Here is a 26,600-nt window from a genome sequence, read left to right on the forward strand (position 1 = left end):
AGATCTTTAAATTCACTCAGTTGAATTTTGTTTTTCACACTGTTTACATTTGTTAAGACCATCTAGGGCTAGTGTGTCCTTAAAGCCCAATCCTGGTAACTTTGAGAAAGAGCTTTAAATGTATTAGTCACTAAATACAATAAATCAGACATTCAGAAGGAATGGGTGGCTGGTTATGTTGTACCTTTCACAAGGAAATATGTTTAAATGTGAGGAAAATTAATTCTTTAAAAACAGGCTTCATAACTATATAAAATATCAGCATGAAAAACAAAATCCAGACTGTATCTAATGTCAGAGGAAATGAGTGCTTTATTTGATTAAAAGGCTGATGTGAAATTTTGCCTACTAAAAGTCAGGAGGGCTATCTGGAATATTTCACAAGACTCCAGATTCTGCATCTTTTTGTTTTGTTTTGTTTTTTGGGGTTTGGTTTTGTTTTGTTTTTAGAGCTCTTGAGGCCTATATAAGGACTTGACCCTGGGTCATCCAAACTAAATCTTGGATAAGCTTCTGTTAACATATCTTATCTACATAGGTCTTATTTTAAGAGACTATGAAATTATAACCTACAACCATAAAGTGTTAGAACATGAATCACCTCTAAGTGGGAGAGCTGTTTGAATTCTCTGCTTATACAATAATCCAGTATTAGACCATTTAAGTATTATTTTTATGAGTTGTATATATTCTCAATGCAGAAAGAAATGTTTTGTACAGAAAAGACTTTATATGGTGTCATCCCCCTAAATGGTTGTGAAGGAGAGTCAGGTTTAATTCCAAATTTTGCCATTAATAAACTCTCTGATTCCCAGATTTTTATCTCAAACTCACGCTTGCATATCTAGCTTCTTAACTCTACATGGCTAGTTAGGATTTTTTTACTCATTTCTAGTTTAATTGAACTGGGGTCAGAGAACATGTTCTGAATGATTTTAGTCCTTTAACAATTTTTGAGACTTGCTTTATGGCTCAGAATGTGTCAATTTTTACAAATGTTCTTATGTGTGCTATAAACAGATGCACAATCTGCAGTTGGGTGTAGGTCAGTTAAGTTTATTAATGACATTGCTTACACCTTCAGTAACTTCCCTTATTTCTTTCTGCAGACTCCATTAACCACATAGGTATTTAAAAATCTAATATGATGGCAAATTTGTGAATGTCTCTTAATTTTTGCTTCATGTAATTTGAAACTGTGTATTAGGTGATACAGATTTACAACTGTTATAACTCACTGGTGAACTGAACAGTTTATCCTTATAAAATAACCTTTCATTTTTAATAATGTTCGATGTCTATCTTATTGGACACTAAATCTGTCTTATCTGATCAGCTTTCTCTTACTTAGAAATTGAATGGTGTATCTTTATTCTATCCTTTTACTTGAAACCTCTTTTGCTTCCTTGATGAAACATCCAATTTTATTTCTATAAAGTTCTGCCTTCCACAAAACACACAAATATGAACACAGTTCAGCCAAGTTCTTTAACAATTTGTAAAAAAAGATCACCTTGTCGACACTGTCTGACCAGCATGTTCCTCATTCCCTTTTGAGGCTTCATCAGAATGGCCTTTACCCAATTTCCACAATTAATTCTGCTCCGAATTACTTCGGTATTGTCTAAGAGGATGCAGACTTTCCCTGCGCCTCTCTTCTTTTCATTCTGAGCCATGAACAGAATGGCCATTAAAGGTTCATTCACGGAAACATAGCTTTTTCTATCAGGTGCCTCCAAACTCTTCCTGCCTCCCTTTATCACCTATTCCCAAAGCTGCTGTGACATTTTTAGGTACCTGTTACAGCAGCAATCTGCTTCTTCCTCTTTTTTAATGTTTCAATATTTTATTTGAATTCTAGTTAGTTACCATATAGTGCAATGTTAGTTTCAGGAGTGTAATTTTGTGATTCATCACTTCCATACAACACCTAATGCTCATCACCAGAAGTGCCCTCCTTAGAAAGGGGATCCTTCTTACACTGTTGGTGGGAATGCAAGTTGGTGCAGCCGCTTTGGAAAACAGTGTGGAGGTCCCTTAAAAAGTTAAAAATAGAGCTACCCTATGATCCAGCTATTACACTACTGGGTATTTACCCCAAAGATACAGACGTAGCGAAGAGAAGGGCCACATGCACCCCAATGTTCATAGCAGCATTGTCCATAATAGCTAAATGGTGGAAGGAGCTGAGATGCCCTTCAACAGATGACTGGATTAAGAAGATGTGGTCCATATATACAATGGAATATTACTCAGCTATCAGAAAGAATGATTTCCCAACATTTGCAGCAACATGGATGGGACTGGTGGAGATTATGCTAAGTGAAATAAGTCAAGCAGAGAAAGACAATTATCATATGGTTTCTCTCATTTATGGAACATAAGAAATAGGAAGATCTGTAGGCGAAGGAAGGGAAGAATGAAGGGGGGTAAACAGAAGGGGGAATGAACCACGAGAGACTGTGGACTCTGGGAAACAAACTGAGGGCTTCAGAGGGGAAGGGGGTGGAGGTTTGGGATAGGCCGGCGATGGGTCTTAAGGAGGGCATGTATTGCATGGTGCACTGGGGGTTATATGCAAGTAATGAATCATGGAACATTACATCAAAAACTAGGGATGTACTGTATGGTGACTAACATAACATGATAAAAAAAATTTTATAAATATATATATATATATACACACACAGATTATAGCTATGCAACTGTACATTAAAAAGGTGAATTTAAAAAAAAGTGCCTTCCTTAATACCGATCACCCATTTAGCCCATCCACTGCCTACCTCCCATCCAGCAACCATCAGTTTGTTCTCTATAATTAAGAGTGCTATATGGTTTGCCTCTCTTTCTTTCCCCTATGTTCATCTGTTTTGTTTCTTAAATTCCACATATGAGTGAAATCATATGGTATTTATCTTTCTCTGACTGACTTATTTTGCTTAGCATAATACAGTCTAGCTCCATCCATATTGTTGCAAGTGGCAAAATTTCATTCTTTTTGTGACTAATTTTCCATTATGTACTTATACATCTTCTTTATTCATTCACCAGTCAAAGGACATCTGGGTTCTGTCCATAATTTGGCTATTGTTGATAATATAAACATTGGGGTGCATGTGCCCCTTCAAATCAGCATTTTTGTATCCTTTGGGTAAATACCTAGTAGTATAATTTCTGGTTTGTAGGGCAGTTCTATTTTTAACTTTTTGAGGAGCCTCTATACTGTTTTCCAGAGTGGCTGTACCAGTTTGCATTCCCACCAACAATGCAAGAGGGTTCCCCTTTCTCTGCATCCTCGCCAACACCTGTTGTTTCTTGTGTTATTAATTTTAGCCATTTTGACAGCTATGAGGTAGGATCTCATTGTGGTTTTGATTTGTATTTCCCTGATGATGAGTGATGTTGGGCATCTTTTCATGTGTCTGTCAGCCATCTGGATGTTTTCTTTGGAAAAATATTTATTCATGTCTTCTGCCTTTTTCTTACCTGGATTATTTGTTTTTTGGGTGTTGAATTTGTTAAGTTCTTTGTAGATTTTCTAACCCTTTATCAGATATGTCATTTGCAAATATCTTCTCCTATTCCAAAGGCTACCTTTTACTTTTGTCGATTGTTTCTATCATTGTGCAGAAACTTTATATCTTGATGAAGTCCCAATACTTCATTTTGCTTTTCTTTCCCTTGCCTCGGGAGACTTATTTAGTAGGAAGTTGCTATGGCTCATGTCAAAGAGATTAGTGCCTATGTTCTCCTCTAGGATTTTGATGGGTTCCTGTCTCACATTTAGGTCTTTTGTCCATTTTGAATTTATTTTTGTCTGTGGTGTAAGAAAGTGGTCCAGTTTCATTCTTCTGCATGTTGCTGTCCAGTTTTTCCAACACCATTTGTTGAAGAGACTGGTTTTTTCCCCCATTGGATATTCTTCTCTGCTTTGTTGAAGATTAGTTGACAGTATAGTTGTGGGTGCATTTCTGGGTTCTGTATTCTGTTCCATTGATCTATGTGTCTGTTTTTTTTTTTTTTGTCAGTACCATACTGTTGTGATGACTACAGCTTTGTAATATAACTTGAAGTCCAGAGTTGTGATGCCTCCAGCTATGCTTTTCTTTCTCAAGGTTGCTTTGGCTATTCGGGTTTTTTGTGGTTCCATACACATTTTAGGATTTTTTGTTATAGTTCTGTGAAAAATGCTGGTGGTATTTTGATAGAGATTGCATTAAATGTGTAGATCGCTTTTGGTAGTATAGACATTTTAACAATCTTTTTTCTTCAAATCCCTGAGGATGGAACATTTTTCCATTTCTTTGTGTCCTCTTCAATTTCTTTCATAAATGTTCTGTAGTTTTCAGAGTAAAGATCTTTTATCTCTTTGGTTAGGTTTGTTCCTAGGTATCTTATGTTTCTTGGTGCAGTTGTGAATAGGATTAATTCCTTGACTTCTCTGCTTCTTCATTTTGGTGTATAGAAATGTAACAGACTTCTCTGTATGCTGATTTTGTATCCTGTGACGTTACTGAATTCATGTAGTACTGGTGGAGCCTTTTGGGTTTTCTACAGAGAGTATCATGTTGTCTGCAAATAGTGAAAGTTTGACTACTTCCTTGCTGTTTTGGATGCCTTTTATTTTTTGTTGCTGTTGTCTGATTGTTGAGGCTGGACTTCCAGTACTATAAGAAGTGGTGAGAGTGGACATCCCTGTCTTGTTCCTGACTATAGAGGAAAAGCTTTCAGTTTTTCCCCATTGAGGATGATATTAGCTGTGGGTCTTTCATTTATGACCTTTAAGATGTTGAGGTATATTCCCTCTATACCTACTTTGTTGAGGGTTTTTATCAAGAATGGATGCTGTATCTCATAGTCCATAGTCTCTCATGTTTCATTCCCCCTTCTGATTACCCCCCCTTCTTTATCCCTTTCTTCCCCTACCGATCTTCCTAGTTCTTACGTTCCATAGATGAGAGAAATAATATGATAATTGTCTTTCTCTGCTTGACTTATTTCACTTAGCATTATCTCCTCCAGTGCCGTCCATGTTGCAGCAAATGTTGAGAATTCGTTCTTTCTGATAGCTGAGTAATATTCCATTGTATATATGGACCCCAGCTTCTTAATCCAGTCATCTGTTGAAGGGCATCTCAGCTCCTTCTACGATTTAGCTATTGTGGACAATGCTGCTATGAACATTGGGGTGCATATGGCCCTTCTCTTCACTACGTCTGTATCTTTGGGGTAAACACCCAGTAGATGGGTAGTAAGGAGGGCACGTATTGCATGGTGCACTGGGTGTTATATGCAACTAATGAAGCATTGAACTTTACATTGGAATCTGGGGATGTACTGTATGGTGACTAACATAATATAATAAAAAATCATCAAAAAAAATAATAAAATAAAATAAATGTTAGTATGGAAAAAAAAGAATTAGAACTCTTCTTCATTGCTGGTGGAATTGGAAAATGGTGCAGCCACTGTGGAAAACAGTATGGCAGTTTGCCATAAGTTGCCAAAAGGTTTAACATAGAATTATGACATGATCCAGCAATTCCACTTCTGGATATAACCCAAAGCTTTAAAAGGGAACTGAAACATATAATTATATACCCATGTTTACAGTAGTGTTATTCATAATAGCCAAAACACAGACGCAACCCAAGTGTCCATCAATGGATGAATGGATAAACAAAATGTGGTATCTCCAACGATGGAATATTATCCAGCCTTAGAAAGGAAGGGAATTTGGACACGTGCTGTAACGTGGATAAACCTTGAGGACATTATGCTAAGTGAAATAAGGCCAGACACAAAGGACAAATACTATATGATTCCACTTATTTGAAGTACCTAGAGTCATCAAATTCACAGAGACAGAAAGTAGAATGGAGGTTCCCTGGACTGAGGGGAGGGGAGGGGAGGGGGCAATGGGGGTTATTGTTTAACGGGGAGAGAATTTCTATTTGGGATGATGAGAAAATTCTAGAAATGGATAGTTGTGATGGTTGGGCAACATCGTGAACATACTTAATGTCATTGACTTGTACACTTAAAATGGTTAAAATGGTAAATATTATGTATTTTTTACTACAATAAAAAAAACCCTCAGGGAGAAATTAAAAAAAAAAAGAATGGATGCTGTATTTTGTCAAATGCTTTTTCCGCATCTATTGAGTGGATCATATGGTTTTTATCCTTTCTTTTATTAATGTGGTATATCATGTTGATTGATTTGTGAGTGTCAAACTACCCTTGAATCCCAGGAATAAATCCCACTTGATCATGGTAAATGATTCTTATAATGTACTGTTGGATTCAATTCACTAGCATTTTGTTGAGAATTTTTGCATCCATTTCATCAGGGATATTAACCTGTAATTCCCCTTTTTAGTGGAGTCTTTGGTTTTGGAATCAAGGTAATGCTGGCCTCATAGAATGAATTTGGAATTTTTCCTTCCATTTCTATTTTTTGGAAGTTTGAGAAGAATAGTATTAACTTTTCTTTAAATGTTTGGTAAATTCCCCTGGAAAGCCATCTGGCCCTGGACTTTTATATTTATTGGGAGATTTTTTATTGCTGATTCAGTTTCTTTACTGGTTATTAGTCTGTTCAAATTTTCTTTCTATTTCTTCCTGTTTCCATTTTGGTAGTTTATATGTTTTTAGGAATTTATCCATTTCTTCCAGATTGCTCAATTTGTTGGCATATAATTTTTCATAATAGTCTCATAATTGTTCATATTTTCCTGTGATGTTGGTTGTGATCTCTCCTCTCTCATTCATGGTTTTATTTATTTGGGTCCTATCTCTTTTCTTTTTGATAAGTCTGGTTAGGCATTTATCAATTTAATTAATTCTTTCAAAGAACCAGCTCCTAGTTTCATTAATCTGTTCTGGGTTTTTTTGCTTGTTTTTATATCATTTATTTCTGTTGTAATCTTTATTATTTTCCTTCTTCAGGCTTTAGGCTTTTGTCCAAAGCTTACAAAGGTAGATTTCACACATAGTTCAGAGGAGGGAGCCTCTCTTTTTGTGAAGAGGATAGCAGAATGTCTAAGTCTTCTTCAATTTAGCAATATAACTTGTAGAATTAAGAGCAAGTTTTAAGATTCTCTTACATACCTTTATATATTTTTAAAAAATTTTATTAAAGATTTTGTTTGAGAGAGAGAGTGAGAGAGACAGAACAAACAGGGGAAGCAGCAGCTGGAGAAGTAGGATCCCCAATGAGCAGGGAGCCTGACGCGGGGCTCAATCCCAGGATCACAGGATCCTGACCTGAGCCGAAGGCAGATGCCTGACTAAGCCACCCAGGCGCCCCCATATATATATAGATAGATATATATATAGATATATATATATATATATCTCATAAACCTTCATATACACACACACAAATTATATATAGTTATATATAATTATATAATTAAATTTGTAATTTATATTAAATATAATCAAATGATATAGATTATCATATATAACTATATATATACATATGTATAATATATGTAATATATATAACAATCAGGAAAGACCACCTAATAATTATCTCTAATATTCAAGATTTTTTCAGACACAACTGAGTGAAACAGAAACATTCTACCACAGGTTAATTTAACACAGGGTTACTCAACCTTGGCACTACTGACATTTGGGCAGGATAGTTCTTTGTCATGAGGGACTGTCCAATGCATGGTAGGGTGTTTAGCAGCATTCCTGGACTCTACCCACTAGATGCCAATAACAACCCTAGTCATGACAAGGAAAAATGTCTCTTGACATTGCCAAATGTCCCCTGGGGGGCAAAATTGCCCCCTGGTTTAAAAACACTGGTTTTAACATCATGTCTACAACAAAACAAATACAATTTCCAGCTGTGTGATACCACTGAAGAATTGACTGTGATTAAACTAGAATTGCACTTTTATTCTAATTAATGGCTAGAACTAAGTTAAATTAAGTATACCAGTTTTTGTCTATAGTTGAGCAATCCACTACAGCAATCACTAGCCACATGTGGCCACTCTGAAGTGAAATGTACAGTAAGGGTAAAATACACACTGGATTTTAAAGACTTGACAGGAAAAAAGAATGTAAAATATCTCATAATTTTTATGTTAACTGAGCTATTTTGGGTATCCTTATTAATACTGGGAGAAATATTAAAATTAATTTTACCTGTTCATTTTCACTTGTTTTTAAATGTGCTACTAGAGAATTCTAAGTTACATGTATATAGTTCACATTATATTTCCATTGGACAAAACTGGTCTAGAAACTTGAAATGATTTAGTATTATTTTTTAATAAATTCTTCAGTCTATCGAATAAACTACAAAGACTTCATAAGGCTCACCACAGCCCTATGAAACTAGCTCATAACTCTTTACAGCATCATAACTCCTTATTATCATGCCTAAAAGATTTTTCTCCTTCTTTAAACCAATTACTTCTATTCCAATGCTTTATTCTCAGTGTTTCAATCGGTTCTTTTCTGCTTGCTGATTTATCTTCATGTTTTTTATCATTTTCCTGCGCATCCATTTCTTTTGTACACAAAGCCTCTCTCCTTGTGGGTTGCTGAGATCCTGCAGCATCCATCATACTTAGAAAATCGTAAGCAGGAAGAGGAGGTTTCCATTCCCCTGCAGGTAAAATTGCTGCAAGGAAGATACAACCGAAGGTTAATAATGAACAGTTATAAAATCATCATATAAATACTCTAGAAAATATTTTATTTTGAAAAATATATTTGTAAGCATAAAGGCTTTATCAGTTTTACTTACCTAAATGAAACTAGATTTTTTTTGTTGTCCTTGTCTAAGAAACTTGATACATTTGTCATTACCAGCCATTTTAGCTTTTTTATATATTTGCAAGCTATTCTAAATAAAGGTTAGTATTTTTTTAAACATTTTTTTAAAAAGATTTTATTTATTTGAGAGAGAGAGAGAGAGCGAGTGAGCACAAGTGGGGTGAGGGGCAAAGGGAGAAGCAGACTCTCAGCTGAGCAGGGAGCCCAAGGTGGGGCTCAATCCTGGGACTCTGGGATCATGACCAGAGCCAAAGGCAGATGTCTAACCAACTGAGTCACCCAGGCACCCCTAAACATTAGTATTTTTTCTTTTTGTTTTTTTTTAAAATTTTTAAATAATTTTTTATTATATTAGTCACCATACAGTATATCCTTAGTTTTTGATGTAATGTTCCATGATTATTTGCGTATAACACCCAGGGCACCATGCAATATGTGCCCTCCTTAATACCCATCACCAGCCTATCCCAATCCCCCAACCCCCCTCCTCTTTGAAGCACTCAGTTTGTTTCCCAGAGTCCATAGTCTCTCATGGTTCATTCCCCCTTCTGTTTACCACCCCCTTCATTCTTCCCTTCCCTCTCCTACCAATCTTCCTGCTATTTCTTATGTTCCATAAATGAGTGAAACCATATAATTGTCTTTCTCTGCTTGACTTATTTCACTTAGCATAATCTCCTCCAGTCCTGTCCATGTTGCTGCAGATGTTGGGTAATCATTCTTTCTGATGACTAATATTCCATTGTATATATGGACCACATCTTCTTAATCCAGTGATCTGTTGAAGGGCATCTCGGCTCCTTCCACAATTTAGCTATTGTGGACAGTGCTGCTATGAACATTGGGGTGCATATGGCCCTTCTCTTCACTACGTCTGTATCTTTGGGGTAAATACCCAGTAGTGCAATAGCTGGATCATAGGGTAGCTCAATTTTTAACTTTTTAAGGGACCTCCACACTGTTTTCCAAAGTGGCTGTACCAACTTGCATTCCCACCAACAGTGTAAGAGGGATCCCCTTTCTCCTAAATATTAGTATTAATAGAGAAAAAAAAAAGGTCCAAAATCTTCCAACTAGTTAACACTTGGTGAGGTTTTAAAAAATAGCAAAATGGTAATGAGATTACATACTGATACAAGTAAAAATGAAAAAAAAAAAAAAACAAACTCCTGCTTTCCACCCTACCCAGCTTTATCCCAAAGAACTGGAACTTTTTTAATTCCAGTAGAGTTAACATAGTGTTTATTAGTTGTAAGTGTACAATATAGTGATTCATCAATTCTATACATTACTCAGTGCTCATCAGGATAAGTGTATGTTTAATCCCCTTCACTTATTTCACCCATTCCCCCACCGCCTCCCCTCTGGTAACCATCAGTTTGTTCATGGTTAAGAGTCTGATTTTTGGTTTGTCTTTTTCTTGGTTCATTTTGTTTCTTAAATTCCACATATAAGTGAAATCATATGAGTATTTGTCTTTCTCTGACTTATTTCACTTAGCATTATACCCTCGAGATCCATCCATGGATCTAGATGCAACATGGATTTGCTCATGTTGCAAATGACAAGATTTCATTCTTTTTTATGACTAATATTCCTGTGTGTATATGTGTGTGTACACAGCTCTTCTTTATTCACTTATCAATGGACAGTCTGCTTCCATAATTTGGCAATTGTAAATAATGCTGTAGTAAGATAGGAGTGCATATATCTTTATAAATTAGATACTGTTTTCGTATTCCTTGGGTAAATACTCAGTAGTGGTATTACTGGATCATACCGTAATTGTTTTAATTTTTTGAGGACCCTCCATGCTGTTTTCCAAAAGGGCTGCACCAGCTTTCAGTACCATCAACAGTACACAAGTGGTCCTCATTCTCTGCATGCTTTTCAACACTTGCTATTTCTTGTATTTTTTATTTTAGCTAATCTGATAGGTGTGAGGTGATATCTCATTGTGGTTTTGATTTGCATTTCCCTGATGATGAGTGACACTGAGCATCTTTTCACGTGTCTTGTTGACTGCTGGATGCCTTCTTTGGAGAAATGTCTATTCATGTCTTCTGCCCCAAATTGGATTACTTATTTTGGAGGTGTTAAATTGTATAAGTTCTTCATATATTTTGGATAATAACCCGTTATCAGATATGTCATTTGCAAATATCTTATCCCATTCAGTAGGTTGTCTTTTCATTTTGTTGATTGTTTCTTTTACCATGCAGAAGTCCTTTATTTTGCTGGGCTCCAATAGTTTAATTTTGCTTTTGTTTCACTTGCCTCAGGAGACATATTAGAAAAATGCTGCTATGGCCAATGCCAAAGAAATTACTGTCTGTACTCTCTTCAAAGATTTTCATGGTTCAGGTCTCATATTTAAGTCCTTAATCCATTTTAAGGTGTGAGAAAGTGGTCCAGTTTCATTCGTTTGCATGTGGCTGTCCAGGTTTCCCCAGCACCATTTATTGAAGAGACTATCTTTTTCCCATTGCATATTCTCACCTCCTTTGTCAAAAATTAATTGACCATATAATCATGGGTTTATTTCTGGGCTCTCTATTCTGCTCCATTGATCTATGTGTCTATTTTTGTGCCAGTCACCATACTGTTGTGATTACCACAGCTTTGTAGTATATCTTGAAACAACCAAGAATTGTTCTTGTTTTTCTTGCACAAGATTGCTTTGGCTAGTCAAGGTCTTTTCTGGTTCCATACAAATTTTACAATTGCTTGTTCTACTTCTATGAAAAATTCTGTTGGTACTGTGATAGGGATTGCATTAAAATCTGTAGATTGCTTTGGGTAGTATGGACATTTTAACAATATTAATTCTTTCAACCCATGAGCATGGCATATCTTTCCATTTGTTTATATTGGCTTTGTTTCATCAATGTTTTATAGTTTTCATAGTACAGGTCTTTCACCTCCTTGGTTAAGTTTATTCCTAGATACTTTATTATTTTGGGTGCAATTTTAATGATACCGTTTTCTTAATTTCTCTTTCTGCTATTTCCTTGTTAGTGTATAGAAATACAACAGATATTTGTTTATTGACTTTGTATCCTGCGACCTTATGGAATTCATTATCAATTCTAGTAGTTTTTTGGCGGAGTCTTTGGGGTTTTCTGTATATAGTATCAGGTCATCTACAAATAGTAACAGTTTTACTTCTTCCTTATCAATTTCGATGCCTTTTATTTCTTTTTGTTGTCTGACTGCTATGGCTAGGGCTTCCAACACTATGTTGAATAGAAGTGGTAAGAGTGGACATTCTTGTCTTGTTCCTGATCTTAGAGGAAAAGCTCTTTTTCACCATTGAGTATGATGTTAGCTGTGGGTTTTTCATATGTGGCCTTTATTATCATCAGAGAGACTGGCCTGTGATTCTTTTTTTTTTTTAATAAGGTCTTTATCAGGCTTCATAGAATGAATTTGAAAGCTTTTCTTCTTTTCCTTTTTCTTTTTTTTTTTTTTGGTAATAGTTTGAGAACAAGGTATTAACTCTTCCTTGAATGTTTGGTAGAATTCACCTGCATAGCCATTTGGACTTTAGTTTGTTGGGAGTCTTTTGATTACTGATTCAATTTCATTGCTGGCTCAAATTTTCTATTTCTTTCTGATTCAGTTTTGGGAGGCTACATGTTTCTAGGAATTTAACCATTTCTTCTATGTTGTCCAATTTGTTGGAATAGAATTTTTCATAATATTCTCATAATCCTTTTTATTTCTGTGTTGTCAGTTGTTATTTCTCCTCTATCACTTCTGATTTTGAGTCCTCTCTCTTTTTTTTCATGATCTGGCTGAAGGTCTATCAATTTTCTTGATCTTTTCCAAGAACCAGCTCCTAGTTTCACTGATCTATTGTTTTTTTAGTTTCTATTTCCTTTACATCTGCTCTGATCTTTATTATTTCCTTCCTTCTACTGGTTTTGGGTTTTGTTTGTTCTTTTTCTATCTCCTTTAGGTGTAAGGTTAGGTTGAGATTTTTCTTGCTTCTTGAGGTAGGCCTGTATTGCTATAATCTTCCCTTTTAGAACAACTTTTGCTGCACCCCAAAGATTTTGCACCATTATGTTTTCATTTTCCTCATCTCTATTTTTTTTATTAATTTTATTTTATTATATTATGTTAATCACCATACAGTACATCCCCTGATTCTGATGTAAAGTTTTGCTTCATTAGTTGCGTATAACACCCAGTGCACCATGCAATACGTGCCCTCCTTACTACCCATCACCAGTCTATCCCATTCCCCCACCCCCTCCCCTCTGAAGTCTTCAGTTTGTTTCTCATAGTCCATAGTCTCTCATGTTTCATTCCCCCTTCTGATTACCCCCCTTTTCTTTATCCCTTTCTTCCCCTACCGATCATCCTAGTTCTTATGTTCCATAGATGAGAGAAATCATATGATAATTGTCTTTCTCTGCTTGACTTATTTCACTTAGCATTATCTCCTCCAGTGCCGTCCATGTTGCAGCAAATGTTGAGAATTCGTTCTTTCTGATAGCTGAGTAATATTCCATTGTATATATGGACCACAGCTTCTTAATCCAGTCATCTGTTGAAGGGCATCTCGGCTCCTTCCATGATTTGGCTATTGTGGACAATGCAGCTATGAACATTGGGGTGCATATGGCCCTTCTCTTTACTACGTCTGTATCTTTGGGGTAAACACCCAGTAGTGCAATGGCTGGGTCATAGGGTAGTTCAATTTTTAACTTTTTAAGGGACCTCCACACTGTTTTCCAGAGTGGCTGTACCAACTTGCATTCCCACCAACAATGTAGGAGGGATCCCCTTTCTCCACATCCTCTCCAACAATTGTTGTTTCTTGCCTTGTCTATCTTTGCCATTCTAACTGGCGTAAGGTGGTATCTCAGTGTGGTTTTGATTTGAATTTCCCTGATGGCTAATGATTTTGAACATTTTTTCATGTGTCTGTTAGCCATTTGTATGTCTTCATTGGAAAAGTGTCTGTTCATATCTTCTGCCCATTTTATGATTTGTTTATTTGTTTCTCGTGTATTGAGTTTGAGAAGTTCTTTGTAGATCTTGGATACCAGTCCTTTATCTGTGGTGTCCTTTGCAAATATATTCTCCCATTCCGTGGGCTGTCTCTTAGTTTTTTTGACTGTTTCCTTGGCTGTGCAGAAGCTCTTTATCCTGATAAAGTCCCATAAGTTCATTTTATCTTTTATTTCTCTTGCCTTTGGCGATGTGTCGTGAAAAAGGTTGCTCTGGCCGATGTCATAGAAGTTGTTGCCTATGTTCTCCTCTAGAATTTTGATGGATTCCTGTCTCACATTGAGGTCTTTCATCCATTTGGAGTTTATTTTTGTGTATGGTGTGAGAGAGTGGTCAAGTTTCATTCTTTTGCATGTAGCTGTCCAATTTTCCCAGCACCATTTATTGAAGAGACTGTCTTTTTTCCACCGGATGTTTTTTCCTGCTTTATCAAAGATTAGTTGCCCAAAGAGCCGAGGGTCCATTTCTGGGTTCTCTATTCTGTTCCATTGGTCGATGTGTCTGTTTTTGTGCCAGTACCATGCTGTCTTTGTGATCACAGCTTTGTAGTACAGCTCGAAATCCGGCATTGTGATGCCCCCAGCTTTGTTTTTCCTTTTCAACAGTTCCTTGGAGATTCGGGGCCTTTTCTGGTTCCATACAAATTTAAGGACTATTTGTTCCAGTTCTTTGAAAAATGTCCTCGGTATTTTGATCGGGATAGCATTGAAAGTGTAGATTGCTCTGGGTAGTATGGACATTTTAACTATGTTAATTCTTCCAATCCATGAGCATGGAATATTTTTCCATCTTTTTATGTCTTCCTCAATATCTTTCAAAAGTGATCTATAGTTTCTAGGATATAGGTCCTTTACGTCTCTGGTTAAGTTAATTCCAAGGTAACGTATGGTTTTTGGTGTTATTGTAAATGGGATGGATTCCCTAATTTCTCTTTCTTCAGTCTCGTTATTCGTGTATAGAAATGCAACTGATTTCTGGGCATTGATTTTGTATCCTGCCACCTTACTGAATTGTTCTATAACTTCTAATAGTTTGGGAGTGGATTCCTTTGGGTTTTCCATATAGAGTATCATGTCATCTGCAAAGAGAGACAGTTTGACTTCTTCTTTGCCGATTTGGATACCTTTGATCCCTTTTTGTCTTCTGATTGCTGTTGCAAGGACTTCTAGTACTATGTTGAATAATAGTGGCGAGAGTGGGCATCCTTGTCGTGTTCCTGATCTTAAGGGAAAGGCTTCCAGCTTTTCCCCATTGAGAATAATGCTTGCAGTAGGCTTTTCATAGATGGCTTTTATGAGATTGAGAAATGTACCCTCTATTCCTACACTCTGAAGGGTTTTAATCAGGAAAGGATGCTGTATTTTGTCAAATGCTTTTTCTGCATCAATTGAGAGGATCATATGGTTCTTGAGTCTTTTCTTGTTGATATGATGTATCACATTGATTGATTTGCGAGTGTTGAACCATGCTTGCATCCCAGGTATGAATCCCACTTGGTCATGATGGATAATCCTTTTAATGTACTGTTGGATTCTATTAGCAAGGATCTTGTTGAGGATTTTGGCATCCATATTCATTAGAGAAATCGGTCTGTAATTCTCCTTTTTGAGGGGGTCTTTGCCTGGTTTGGGGATCAAGGTAATATTAGCCTCATAGAATGAGTTTGGTAGCTTTCCTTCTGTTTCTATTTTTTGAAATAGCTTTAGGAGAATAGGTATTATTTCTTCTTTGAATGTTTGGTAGAATTCCCCAGGAAAACCGTCTGGGCCTGGAGTTTTATTATTTGGAAGGTTGTTTATCACTGACTCAATTTCTTCATAGTTAATTGGCCTATTTAAGAAATCTATTTCTTCCTGTTTCAGTCTTGGTAGTTTATAGGTTTCCAGGAAGGCCTCCATCTCTTCCAGATTGTTTAGTTTTTTGGCATATAGCTGTTGATAAAAGTTTCTAATAATCCTTGCAATTTCAATGGTGCTGGTCGTGACCTCTCCCTTTTCAGTCATAATTTTAATAATCTCAGTCCTTTCTCTTTGTTTTTGGACAAGTTTTGCCAGTGGTCTGTCAATTTTATGGATTCTCTCAAAGAACCAGCTTCTAGTCCTGTTGATCTGCTGTACTGTGCTCCTGGTTTCTAATTCATTGATTTCTGCTCTAATCTTGGTCAACTCCTTCCTTGTCAGTGGGTTAGGCCTGTCCCTCTGTTGCTGTTCCAGTTTCTTGAGGTGAGAATATAGAAACTGCATTTTAGATTTTTCTATTCTTTTGAGTGAGGCTTGGATGGCTATGTATTTCCCCCTTAGGACTGCCTTTGCAGTATCCCATAGGTTTTGGACCGTTGTGTATTCATTCTCGTTGGTCTCCATAAATTGTTTAATTTGTTTTTTGATTTCCTGGTTTATCGAGTCATTCTTGAGCAGGATGGTTCTTAGCCTCCAAGTGTTTGAGTTTCTTCCAGGTTTTTCCTTGTGGTTGAGTTCCAATTTCAGAGCGTTGTGGTCTGAGAATATGCAGGGGATAATTTCAATCTTTTGGTATTGGCTGAGACCTGTTTTGTGTCCCAGAGCATGATCTATTCTTGAGAATGTTCCATGGGCATTTGAATAGAATGAGTATTCTTTGGTTCTGGGGTGTAGTGTTCTATATATATCTATGAGGTCCAACTCGTCGAGTATGGCATTCAAAGCCTTTGATTCTTTGCTTAGTTTTTGCCAGGGTGTTCTGTCTATTTCTGATAGTGGGGTGTTGAGGTCCCCTACTATTACTGTGTTCTTATCTATATGTCTCTTTATTTTGGTTAAGAGTTGGCTTGTGTATCTTGCTGCTCCCCTGTTGGGGGCATATATATTAATAATTGTCATATCCACTTGTTGAATACTTCCTTTAAGAATAATATAGTGCCCTTCTGTATCTCTCTCTATGGCCTCTAGTTTAAAATCCAGTCTATCTGATATGAGAATTGCTACTCCAGCTTTCTTTTGAGGTCCATTTGCGTGGAAGATGGTACTCCATCCCCTTACTCTAAGTCTGAATGCATCTTTGGGTTCAAAATGAGTCTCTTGTAGACAGCAAATGGATGGGTCATGTCTTTTTATCCAATCTGCAACCCTGTGGCGTTTTATGGGAGAGTTTAAGCCATTTAGATTGATAGAGATTATTGACAGATATGATTTTAATGATGCCATTTCTCTTTAAAGTCTTTGTATCGGTTGTGACTTGCTGCTCTGTATCACTCTTGGGGCCTTTTTACCTTTATAGAGCCCCCCTTAATATCTCCTGTAGGGCTGGTTTCGTGGTTACGAAATTGGTTAATGATTGGCGATTTTGGAACGTCTTTATTTCTCCATCAATTCTGAATGACAGCTTTGCTGGATAAAGGATCCTTGGCTGCATGTTTTTCTCTGAAAGAGCTTTAAAAATGCCCCCCCAAGCCTTTCTCTCATTCCAGGTCTCTGTAGACAGGTCTGACGTAATCCTGATACCTTTGCCTTGGTACGTGAGAAATTTCTTTGCCCTGGCCGCTTTCAATACTGTATCCTTGGATCTAATATTTGCGAATTGCACTATGACATGCCGTGGCGTAGGTTTGTCCTGGTTGAGCTTGGATGGGGTCCTCTCTGCCTCTTGGACACGAATGCTTGTTTCCCTTGCTAGATTAGGGAAGTTTTCAGCTACAATTTGTTCAAATATCTCTTCTAGACCTCTGTTTTTCTCCACCCCTTCAGGGATGCCGATGATTCTGACATTGGATCGTTTCATAGAGTCAGTAATCTCCCGTAATCTACATTCGTGGGCGTGGATTTTTTTAAGACCAGCTTCTATTTTCGTTTTTTCTTCTACTAACCCATCCTCCAATTCGCTAACGCGTTCCTCTGCCTCGGTGACCCTGGCCGTCAGAGCCTCTAGTTTTGACTGCATTTGGCTCATAGAATTTTTAATTTCTGTCAGATTCGCTCTCATTTCTGCCCTTAGGGATTCTATATTCTCAGCAACGCTTTCTCTGATGCTTTTTTCAAGTTTACTCATCATCTTGACCATTGTTGCTCTGAATTCCATTTCTGATAATTGGGATACATCCATATGTATTAATTCTGTGGCCGAGGCCAATTCTGTGGCAGAGGCCACAGACTCATTATCTTTTCTTTGCTGGGGGGGACTTCTCCTTCTCGTCATTCTGATGAAGAGAGATTGCAGGGTTGTCCAGAGCCCAAGTGTTGACTGGGACCCAGGCCGTGCGCCCTTGTTTTATAGAGATCTTAGGGATGTGGGCTTCTTCCTTAAAGAGTTTATTTATTTATTTGAGAGAGAGAGAGACAGTCAGCAAGAAAGGGAACCCAAGCAGAGGAGTGGGAGAGGAAGAAGCAGGTTCCCGGTGGAGAAGCCCGATGAAGGACTCCTTACGGAGCGTTGTGATCACACCCTAATCCGAAGACAGGTGCTTGGTGACTGCGCCACTCAGGCGCTCCGGGTTGTGGGCTTCTTGATTTTTCAGCCTGCCTTCTGGGGGAGGGGCCTGCCTGCAGGTACTCAGAAAACCCTGTTTGGGTAGAGTCTCTGTGTCCCTTGCGAGGGGGGATGGGGATGGGCACCCTGTGAGCCGGTATTTCCGGGCTTTTGTTCTCTGGCGGCTTTCCCTGGCGGTTTGCTATGCCTCTTCTGAGAGAGCAGCAGCGGCTGAAATTCAGCCTCTGTCTCAGAACAGAGGGATCGCGGATCGTTCTCCACTGATGTTCTGGCCACTTTAACTCTGTTTCTGTTGGTGCTGCTCAACCCTGCAGCATCCCGGGCTGTGCGCCCCACACCCGGCGTCCCAGCCCTCACTTCCAGGGCCGGCACGTCTCTGTCCTTTGTGTTTCCAACCCCGCCCGCCGCCAGCCGCCCCGCGCGGGCTCCCGGAGCTCCCCGTCTCAGTCTGGTGTCTCACGGGTGCTGACCGCGAGTCCGCCTGCTCCCCCGTGCAGGTGGCCCTCCAGCCGCCAGCCGCCCCGCGGACGCTCCCGGAGCTCCCGGTCTCAGCCTCGATCCAGTGAGCACACCGGAGCTCCGGAGCTCCGTGAGATGCTTGGTGGTGCACGCTCCCGGCTCACGGACTCAGTCTGCCGTTTCCAGAGTGCGGGTCCGCGGTCCGCCCGCTCCCCGGTGCAGGTGGCCCGCCAGCCGCCCTGCGCGCGCGCTCCTTGAGCTCGCGTTCTAAGTCTGCTGTCTCGTGGGTGCCGTCCGCGAGTCCGCCTGTTCCCCCGTGCAGGTGGCCCGCCAACCGCCAGCCGTCCCGCGTGCGCTCCCGGAGCTCCCTTCTCAGCCTGCTGTCTCAAGTGTGCGGGTCCGCGGTCTGTCCGCTCCCCCTTGTAGGTGGCTACCGCTTCCCGGCGCCCTGACACGGCGGCTCCCTCCCCCTTCTGTTTAGCTTCCGATATCTGTGCGCGGTTTCACGGCTCCCCGCTTCGTACCTCGATACTCAGCGCTGGAGATGTTCATTTGTAGAGATCCAGATGTATCTTCCTGCGTCTCAGGCTGATTCCGTGGATATTCCTGCTGGTCTGGTACCTATCCAGCTCAACTCAGGGGACCGGCTGAAAAAGGGGTCCCCTACTCCTCCGCCATCTTAACCTCCTAAAATCTCCTCATCTCTATTTTGTTATTTCCTCTTTCATTTCTTGGTTGGCCCATTCATTGTTTAGTAGATTGTTACTTAACCTCCATGTAGTTGTATTCTTTCTGTATTTTTTCTTGTAACTGATTTCTAATTTTATAGAGTTGTGGTCAGAAGAATGCATGGTATGACCTCAATCTTTTTTTAATTTGTTGAGACTTGTTTGGGGGCCTAATATGTGATCTATTCTGGAGAATGTTCCATGTGCACTTGAAGAGAATGTTCCATGTGCACTTGAAAAGAATGTGAATTCTGCTGTTTTAGGATAGAATGTTCTGAACAGATATATCTGTTAGTTCCATCTGGGCCAATGTGTTATTCAAAGCCACTTTCCTTGTTGATTTTTCTATTTGGATGATCCATCTATTGATGTAACTGGGGTGTTAAAGTCCTCTGCTATTATTACATTACTATCAGTTACTTACTTTATGTTTGATACTAGATGCTATTATGTGTTTGGGTGCTCCCATGTTGGTGTATAAATATTTATAATTGTTCTATCTCTTTGGTTAAAAGCCTATTTTGTCTAATATACATATATTGCTACCCTAGCTTGCTTTTCACTGCCATTTGCATGATAAATGCTTTTCTATCGGTTCACTTTCAAATTGCATGTGTCTTTAGGTTTGAAATGAGTCTCTTATAGGCAGCATACAGACGTCTTGGTTTTTTTTATCCATTCTCACCCTATGTCTTTTGAATGTAGCATTTAGTCCATTTACATTCAAAGTAATTATTGATAGATATGTATTTATTGCCATTTGGTTAACTTGTTTTATGGTTGTTTTTGTAGTTCCTTTCTGTTCTTCTCCATGGTTTACTGGCTTTCTTTAATGATATACTGGATTCCTTTTGCTTTATTTTTTCCATATCTATTACTGGTTTTTGACCTGTTGTTACCATTAGGTTTATATATAGCAACTTATGCATATAGCAGTCTATATTAAGTTGATGGTCACTTAAGTTTGAACCCATTCTTTACTCCTCTTTCCCCACATTTTAGGTATATGGCATCATACTTTACATCCTTTTATTTTGTGAATCCCTTGACTGATTTTTACAGATATACTTAATTTTACTGCTTTTGTGCTTCCTACTCTTCTTACTCCTGTTTATGGTCTTTCCTTTCCATTTCAAAGAGTCCCTTCAATATTTCTTGCAGGGCTGTTTTAGTGGTCATGAATTCTTTTAACTTTAGTCTGGGAAACTCTCTCCTTTTTTTCTAAATGATAGCCTCGCCAGATATTCTTGGCTGCAGATTTTTTCCTTTCAGCACTTTGAATATATCATGTAGCCCTTGTAGCCTGCAAAATTCCTGCTGAAAAATCTGCTGATAGCCTTACAGGGCTTCCCTTGTAGTAACTGGTTTTTGTTTTTTTTTTAATCATGCTGCTTTGAAAATTCTCTCCTTATCACTACTTTTTGCCATTTTCATTACTATGTGTCTTAGTGTGGACCTCCTTGGGTTGATTTTGTTGGGGGCTCTTGTGCCCCCTGGATCTGGATTTGTTTCCTTCCCCAGATAAGGAATATTTCAGCTATTACTTCTTCAAATAAATTTTCTCCCCTTTTTCTCTCCCTTCTCTTCTGGGGTCCCTATAATGCAAACGTTATTATACTTGATGATGTCACTCAGCTCCCTAAGTCTATTTTCATTTTTTATTATTTTTTTTCTCTCTCCTGTTTAGCTTAATTGCTTTCCATTACTCTGTCCTTCAGGTTGCCAATCCATTCTTCTGTTTCCTCTAGTCTACTATTTATTCCATCTAGTATATTTTTAATTTCAGTTATTGAGTTCTTCATCTCTGACTGGTTCTTTGTTTTATATCTCTTTGTTAAAGGTCTTACTGAGATCCTCCACTCTTCTCAAGTCCAGCAAGTACCTTTATGACCATTACTTTAAATTCTCTGTCAGGCATATGACATTTCCATTTCGTTTAGCTCTCTTGCTGTGATTTTGTCCTGTTTTTTCATTTCGGACATATTCTTTGGACTCCTCATTTTGTTGAACTCTTTTTCAATGTATTAGTAAAGTCAGTTATGTCTCCTGCTCTTGAAAATAGTGGCTTTATGAAAAAGAGGTCTTGTAGCCCTGTACTCCAATGTCCCTTGTTCACCAGAACCTGGCACTTCACGGATGTCTCTTATGTGTATTACGTGTCACCTACTACTGTGGTTGAGCCACTTTTGCCTCAGTGCAGTCATCTGCAATGGCTCTTTGCCTGTGGTGGAGAGGGATTAGTCCTGTGTTGTTAGTGGGACAGTCTGGGGCCATGGTGGACTTGAGTCAGACCAGGTGTTTGCCAGAGATACAATAGCATGGGTCACTTTCCCTGTGTTGTCCCCTGAGAAGCTTCTGTCGTGGGTGGGGACTATAGTCAGGTCGGATGTCTGCACCTATATCCCACTGCTGGGGCTGAAGTTGGACTGGTGTGTGGCTGTCTTTCCCTCTCTCTAGGGCAGGAGTTACTTTGGAGTAGTGCTGGCCCCTGTTGGGACTACTTGTACACAGCCATGCTTGTGACACCACTTTGGATAGGCTCCAGCCAAGGTGTATTGGAGGGGCATGTCCACAGGAGAACACAGGGGAGGTTGGCAAGTTAGGTGGAGAGTGCTGGCACTGAGCTGGGTCCCCCGGGTATCCATGCATCTACACTGGGGGGACGGGGAAAGAAACGGTGCCTGCCAGCTCCTTTGTTCCTAGAGCAGTCTCCTAAAGATCCCTGCCACAACAGCACACACTTTGAGATTAGTAAATAAACCTCCTGATAGACCCCAGGCGTTTTTCAAACTGTGCTTCTATGCTGTATCTCTGTTGGGCTGTTTGTTGTGCTATCTCTTTAAGGGTGGGGGCTCTGCCCTCCAGGTTTTCCAGGAGCCAAGCCTGTTGATTTTTTAAAGTTCCAGGATTTAAGCCCCAGTGATTTTAAGAACTCATGAAATTAGGCCCCTCTGGTTTTCAAAGTCAAATGTTGTGTGGATTCATCTTCCTCATGCAGGTTCCCCATGCCTTTCATACTTGGTGTGAGGGTCTGTTTCTCTCTCCTCTGTGTGCCTGCAGGGTCTCACCCTTCCAAGGACAGTCCCAAAAGTTATTTAGTTGGGAGCTAAGTTGTCTCCACCCTTCATACCTTCTTGATGCAGCCCCTTCTCTACATTTAGCTGTGGAGAGTCTGTTCCGTCAGTCTTCAGGTTGTTCTCGGGTTTCTACACTGATGTGGGTGTTATCTAGCTGTATCCATGGATGAGGTGAGCTTTGGCTCTTCTTACTCTGTCGTCTTCCCCCAGGAGCTCCCCTGGAACTATTTCTTATGAACCATTACAGAAAAAGTTTTTGGAACATACACATTTATTTAGACAAGTGTTTCTTTACATTTCAAAGCTTTTTGTTTTTGAAACTTTTTTCATAAATTTGAGTATAGTTGACACACAGTGTTCTACTACTTTCAGGTGTGTAACATAGTGATTCAATAAGTTCATGTTATGCTATGCTCACTACAAGTGTAGCTACCATCTGTCACCATACAATACTATTACAATATCACCAACTATATTCCCTGTGCTGCACCTTTCATCCCAATGACTTATTCATCCATAACCGGAAGCCTCCATCTCCCACTCCCCTTCACCTGTTTTGCCCATTCCCCCACCCCTCCCCTCCAGCAACCTTCAGTTTATTCTCTGTAGTTATAGGTCTGATTCTTTATTTTTTAGATCCCACATATAAGTGGAATCATATGGTATTTGTCTTTCTCAGTCTGACTTATTTCACTTAGGATAATACCTCCTAGGTCCATCAATGTTGGTAAGGATGTAGAGAAAAAGGAACCCTTGTGGACTGTTGGTGGGAAGCTAAACTGGTACAGCCAATGTGGAAAACAGTATGGAGGTTCACAGTAGTGAATCTGAACATTATTTTAAAACACTTGTCATTAGAAGAGGAAAACTAATTTAATCTGATAACATATATGAGTAAATTAGCCAACTCTTCTCTATTTATAGACAGACTTTACAAAACCATTTTAGAATTCTGGTGCCCATTTAAAATGCTATTTTGAAAAATAAGGAAATGTAAGTAAAAGTAAACCTTTAAAAAATAAATTCCAGTGAAAGAATCTCTACACAACTACATGAAAGAAACAATAAATGTTGATAAAATACAAACTTGATCATCTCTCATAAATCAAATAAATACCTTTAAAAGCTTAGGAAATTCATATATATTCTGATTTCCAGAGGCAGATTAAAAGCTCCAACAAAAATCTGCATAAATACGTATGTAGTTTATTTATACTTGATATCTAACTTCCTCATGTAGACTCAATTATATGAAACCCTAGTACACAGTACATCAGGAGGGCATTAAATTTAGGCTACACCTATAGTTGATGTTTAAAATTACCTTTGCTGGGTTAGCAGATTCAAAAGTGACCAACAGATAAAATATTTACTTGAGTATAAGGAAAAAGTAAGAGTAAGAATAACTGTAGTTTGCAAGATGCAGATAAAATATCTTTATTAAAGACATTAAAGTATGTTTTCAAAAAATTTATTTGACAGAGACAGAGAGAGAGAAAGATAGTGCATGAACAGTGGGGAGGGGCAGAGGGAGAGGGAGAAGCAGACTCCACTCTGAGCAGTGACCCTGGGATCATGACCTGAGCTGAAAGCAGATGCTTAACCAACTAAGCCACCCAGGTGCCAGGACATTAAAGTATTTTTAAGGAAAATCCAACTTAAAGCATAATAAATATTTAGCATATTTATTTTTTCAGGTAGACACTGCAGCCTAATGGTCTGACATGATGGCAAAATGCCTGGAAGCAGGCCTCTCAATTCTGCTAATTATTTGCTAAGAAAACTATACAAAGGTCCTGGATGTTTTCAATTGCAAATAAAACTGTACTCTCATCATGTATGAATAATAAATGCTTTATTAGCAAATTAGTAATGATAATAGCTAACATTTTTTGAACACTTACTTTGTACCAGGCATTATTCTTTTAATCTTTACAATCCCATGCAGTAAGCATAATTTTTATCCCAATTTTATAAATGAGAAAATCAAGACCGAGAACGGTCTGAGAACTTGAAGGTTAAATGGAAATATCGAGTAAGAATGGCCAGTGGTCACAATCTCACATAAATGAAGATGTGCAGCAAGCATGGTAAAGCAGACACACATGGCACCATGCTACAGATCCAGGCTTTTCGGGGAGTAGCTACAACACCCCGGCACCTCCAATCTGTCTCTCAAAGTGTGGTGAGAGCAGGTCCTGTTGGCACAGAAGACAGGACCCAATACACAGAAGTACTGCTCAGTCTGCTGCAGGAATAATTTAAGAATAGGAACACTGATAGAGAGAAATAATTGAAACCCCTCAAAAAGTGAGTTAGCCAAGGCATTAACAAAATTACAATGGAAGATACAGTAGTCTCTCAGGAAACTAAAAAAAAAAAAATAATATTTCTGGTTCTTTCCTCTTGGTAATGATTTGAGTTGAGGAATCAAAGCCCTACAGATGCTCCTTGTAGGAAAGATCTCTATAAGACTAACGATAATACTTTAGATTTCACACCTTACAAAGTGCTTCTACACACATAATTTTACTTGATTTTTAAAATAAGTATGTGAGGGGCACCTGGGTGGCTCAGTCAGTTAAGCGTCTGCCTTCAGCTCAGGTCATGATCCCAGGGCCCTGGGATGGAGCCCCATATCGGGCTCCCTGCTCAGCGGGGATCCTCCTTCTCCCTCTCCCTCTGCCCTTCCCCTTGCTTGTGCTCATTCTCTCTCTCTCTCTCAGATAACTAAATTTTAAACATTTTTAAAAAGAAATTAAGTATGTGACTAGAGTAGGAACTATTAATCTCACTTTAAGTTGCAGAGGAGAAAACAAAGAAAGACTTGCCTAGAGTCACACCATTAATAATCAAGGGGGTTGGATTATGGGCTCAGGTTTTTATACCTTCGAACATCACCACCTTTCTTTATTATTTTTTTAATTGAAGTACTGTTCACACACAATGTTAGCTTCAGGTATACAACAGAATGATTTGACATTCATATACATTATGAAATGATCACCGTATGTCTAGTTACTATCTGCCACCACACAAAAATGGAATATTAACTATATTCCCTAAGATGTACTTTTCATCCCCATGACTTGTAACTGAAGTTTGTACCGCTTAATCTCCTTCACCTATTTTTTCCATCCCTCCCATACTCCCCACTCCCCTCCTCTATGAAAACCAATAGTTCCTATTTCTGTTTCTGTTTTGTTCATTTTTTTAGATTCCATGTATAAGTAATATCATACAGTATTTGTGTTCCTCTTATTTCACTTAGCATAATACTCTCTACGTCCATCTATGCTGTCACGAATGGCAAGATTTCATTCTTTTTTATGACTAATATCCCATTGTTTAGTATAAATATCACACCTTCTTTTTCCATTCATTTATCAGTGGGTACTTGTGTTGCGTCCACACCTTTGCTCTTGTAAATAATGTTGCAGTAAACATAGGGGTGCATGTATCTTTTCAAATTAGTGTTTTCAACTTCTTTGTGTAAATACTTAGAAGTGGAATTACTAAGTCACACGGTATTTCTATTTTTAATCTCTTGAGGAACCTCCATACTGTTTTCCACAGTAGCTGTACCAATTTACATTTCCACCAAGAGTCCACAAGGGTTCTCTTTTCTCCACATCCTTGCCAACACTTAGCATTTCTTGTCTTTTTTATATTAGCCATTCTGACTAGTATGAAGTGATATCTCATTCTGGTTTTGATCTGCATTTCCCTGATGATGAGTGATGTTGAACATCTTTTCATGTGTCTGTTGGCCATCTGGATGTCTTCTTTGGAAAAATGTCTATTTAGATACTCTGCCCATTTTTAAACTGGATTGTTTTCTTGGTGTTGAGGTATACGTGTTCTTTATACATTTTAGATATTAGCCCCTTATTGGATATATCATTTACAAATATCTTCTCCCATTCAGTAGGTTGTCTTTTCATTTTGTTGATGGTTTCTTTTGCTGTGCAAAAGCTTTTTAGGTTGATACAGTCCCAGTTGTGTTTTTGCTTTTGTTTCCCTTGCCTCAGGACCATCCAGAAAAATA

General features: G+C 38.5%; 1 protein-coding gene across 10 annotated transcripts in view; it reads right to left on the bottom strand.

The window, feature by feature from the left end:
- Positions 1–8,276: 8,276 nt before the first annotated feature.
- Positions 8,277–26,600, bottom strand: part of TXNDC16 (thioredoxin domain containing 16) — a 116,060-nt gene continuing 97,736 nt past the window's right edge. For all 10 annotated transcript variants that reach the window (XM_034648457.1, XM_034648455.1, XM_034648456.1 and 7 more), the window contains one exon: positions 8,277–8,650. In XM_034648457.1, coding sequence (XP_034504348.1) covers positions 8,385–8,650 — 266 coding nt within the window. In that variant the 3' untranslated portion in view covers positions 8,277–8,384. The remainder of the gene's footprint in view (positions 8,651–26,600) is intronic.

This window comes from Ailuropoda melanoleuca, chromosome 20 (assembly GCF_002007445.2).
Source record: "Ailuropoda melanoleuca isolate Jingjing chromosome 20, ASM200744v2, whole genome shotgun sequence".
Classification (NCBI taxonomy): domain Eukaryota; kingdom Metazoa; phylum Chordata; class Mammalia; order Carnivora; family Ursidae; genus Ailuropoda; species Ailuropoda melanoleuca.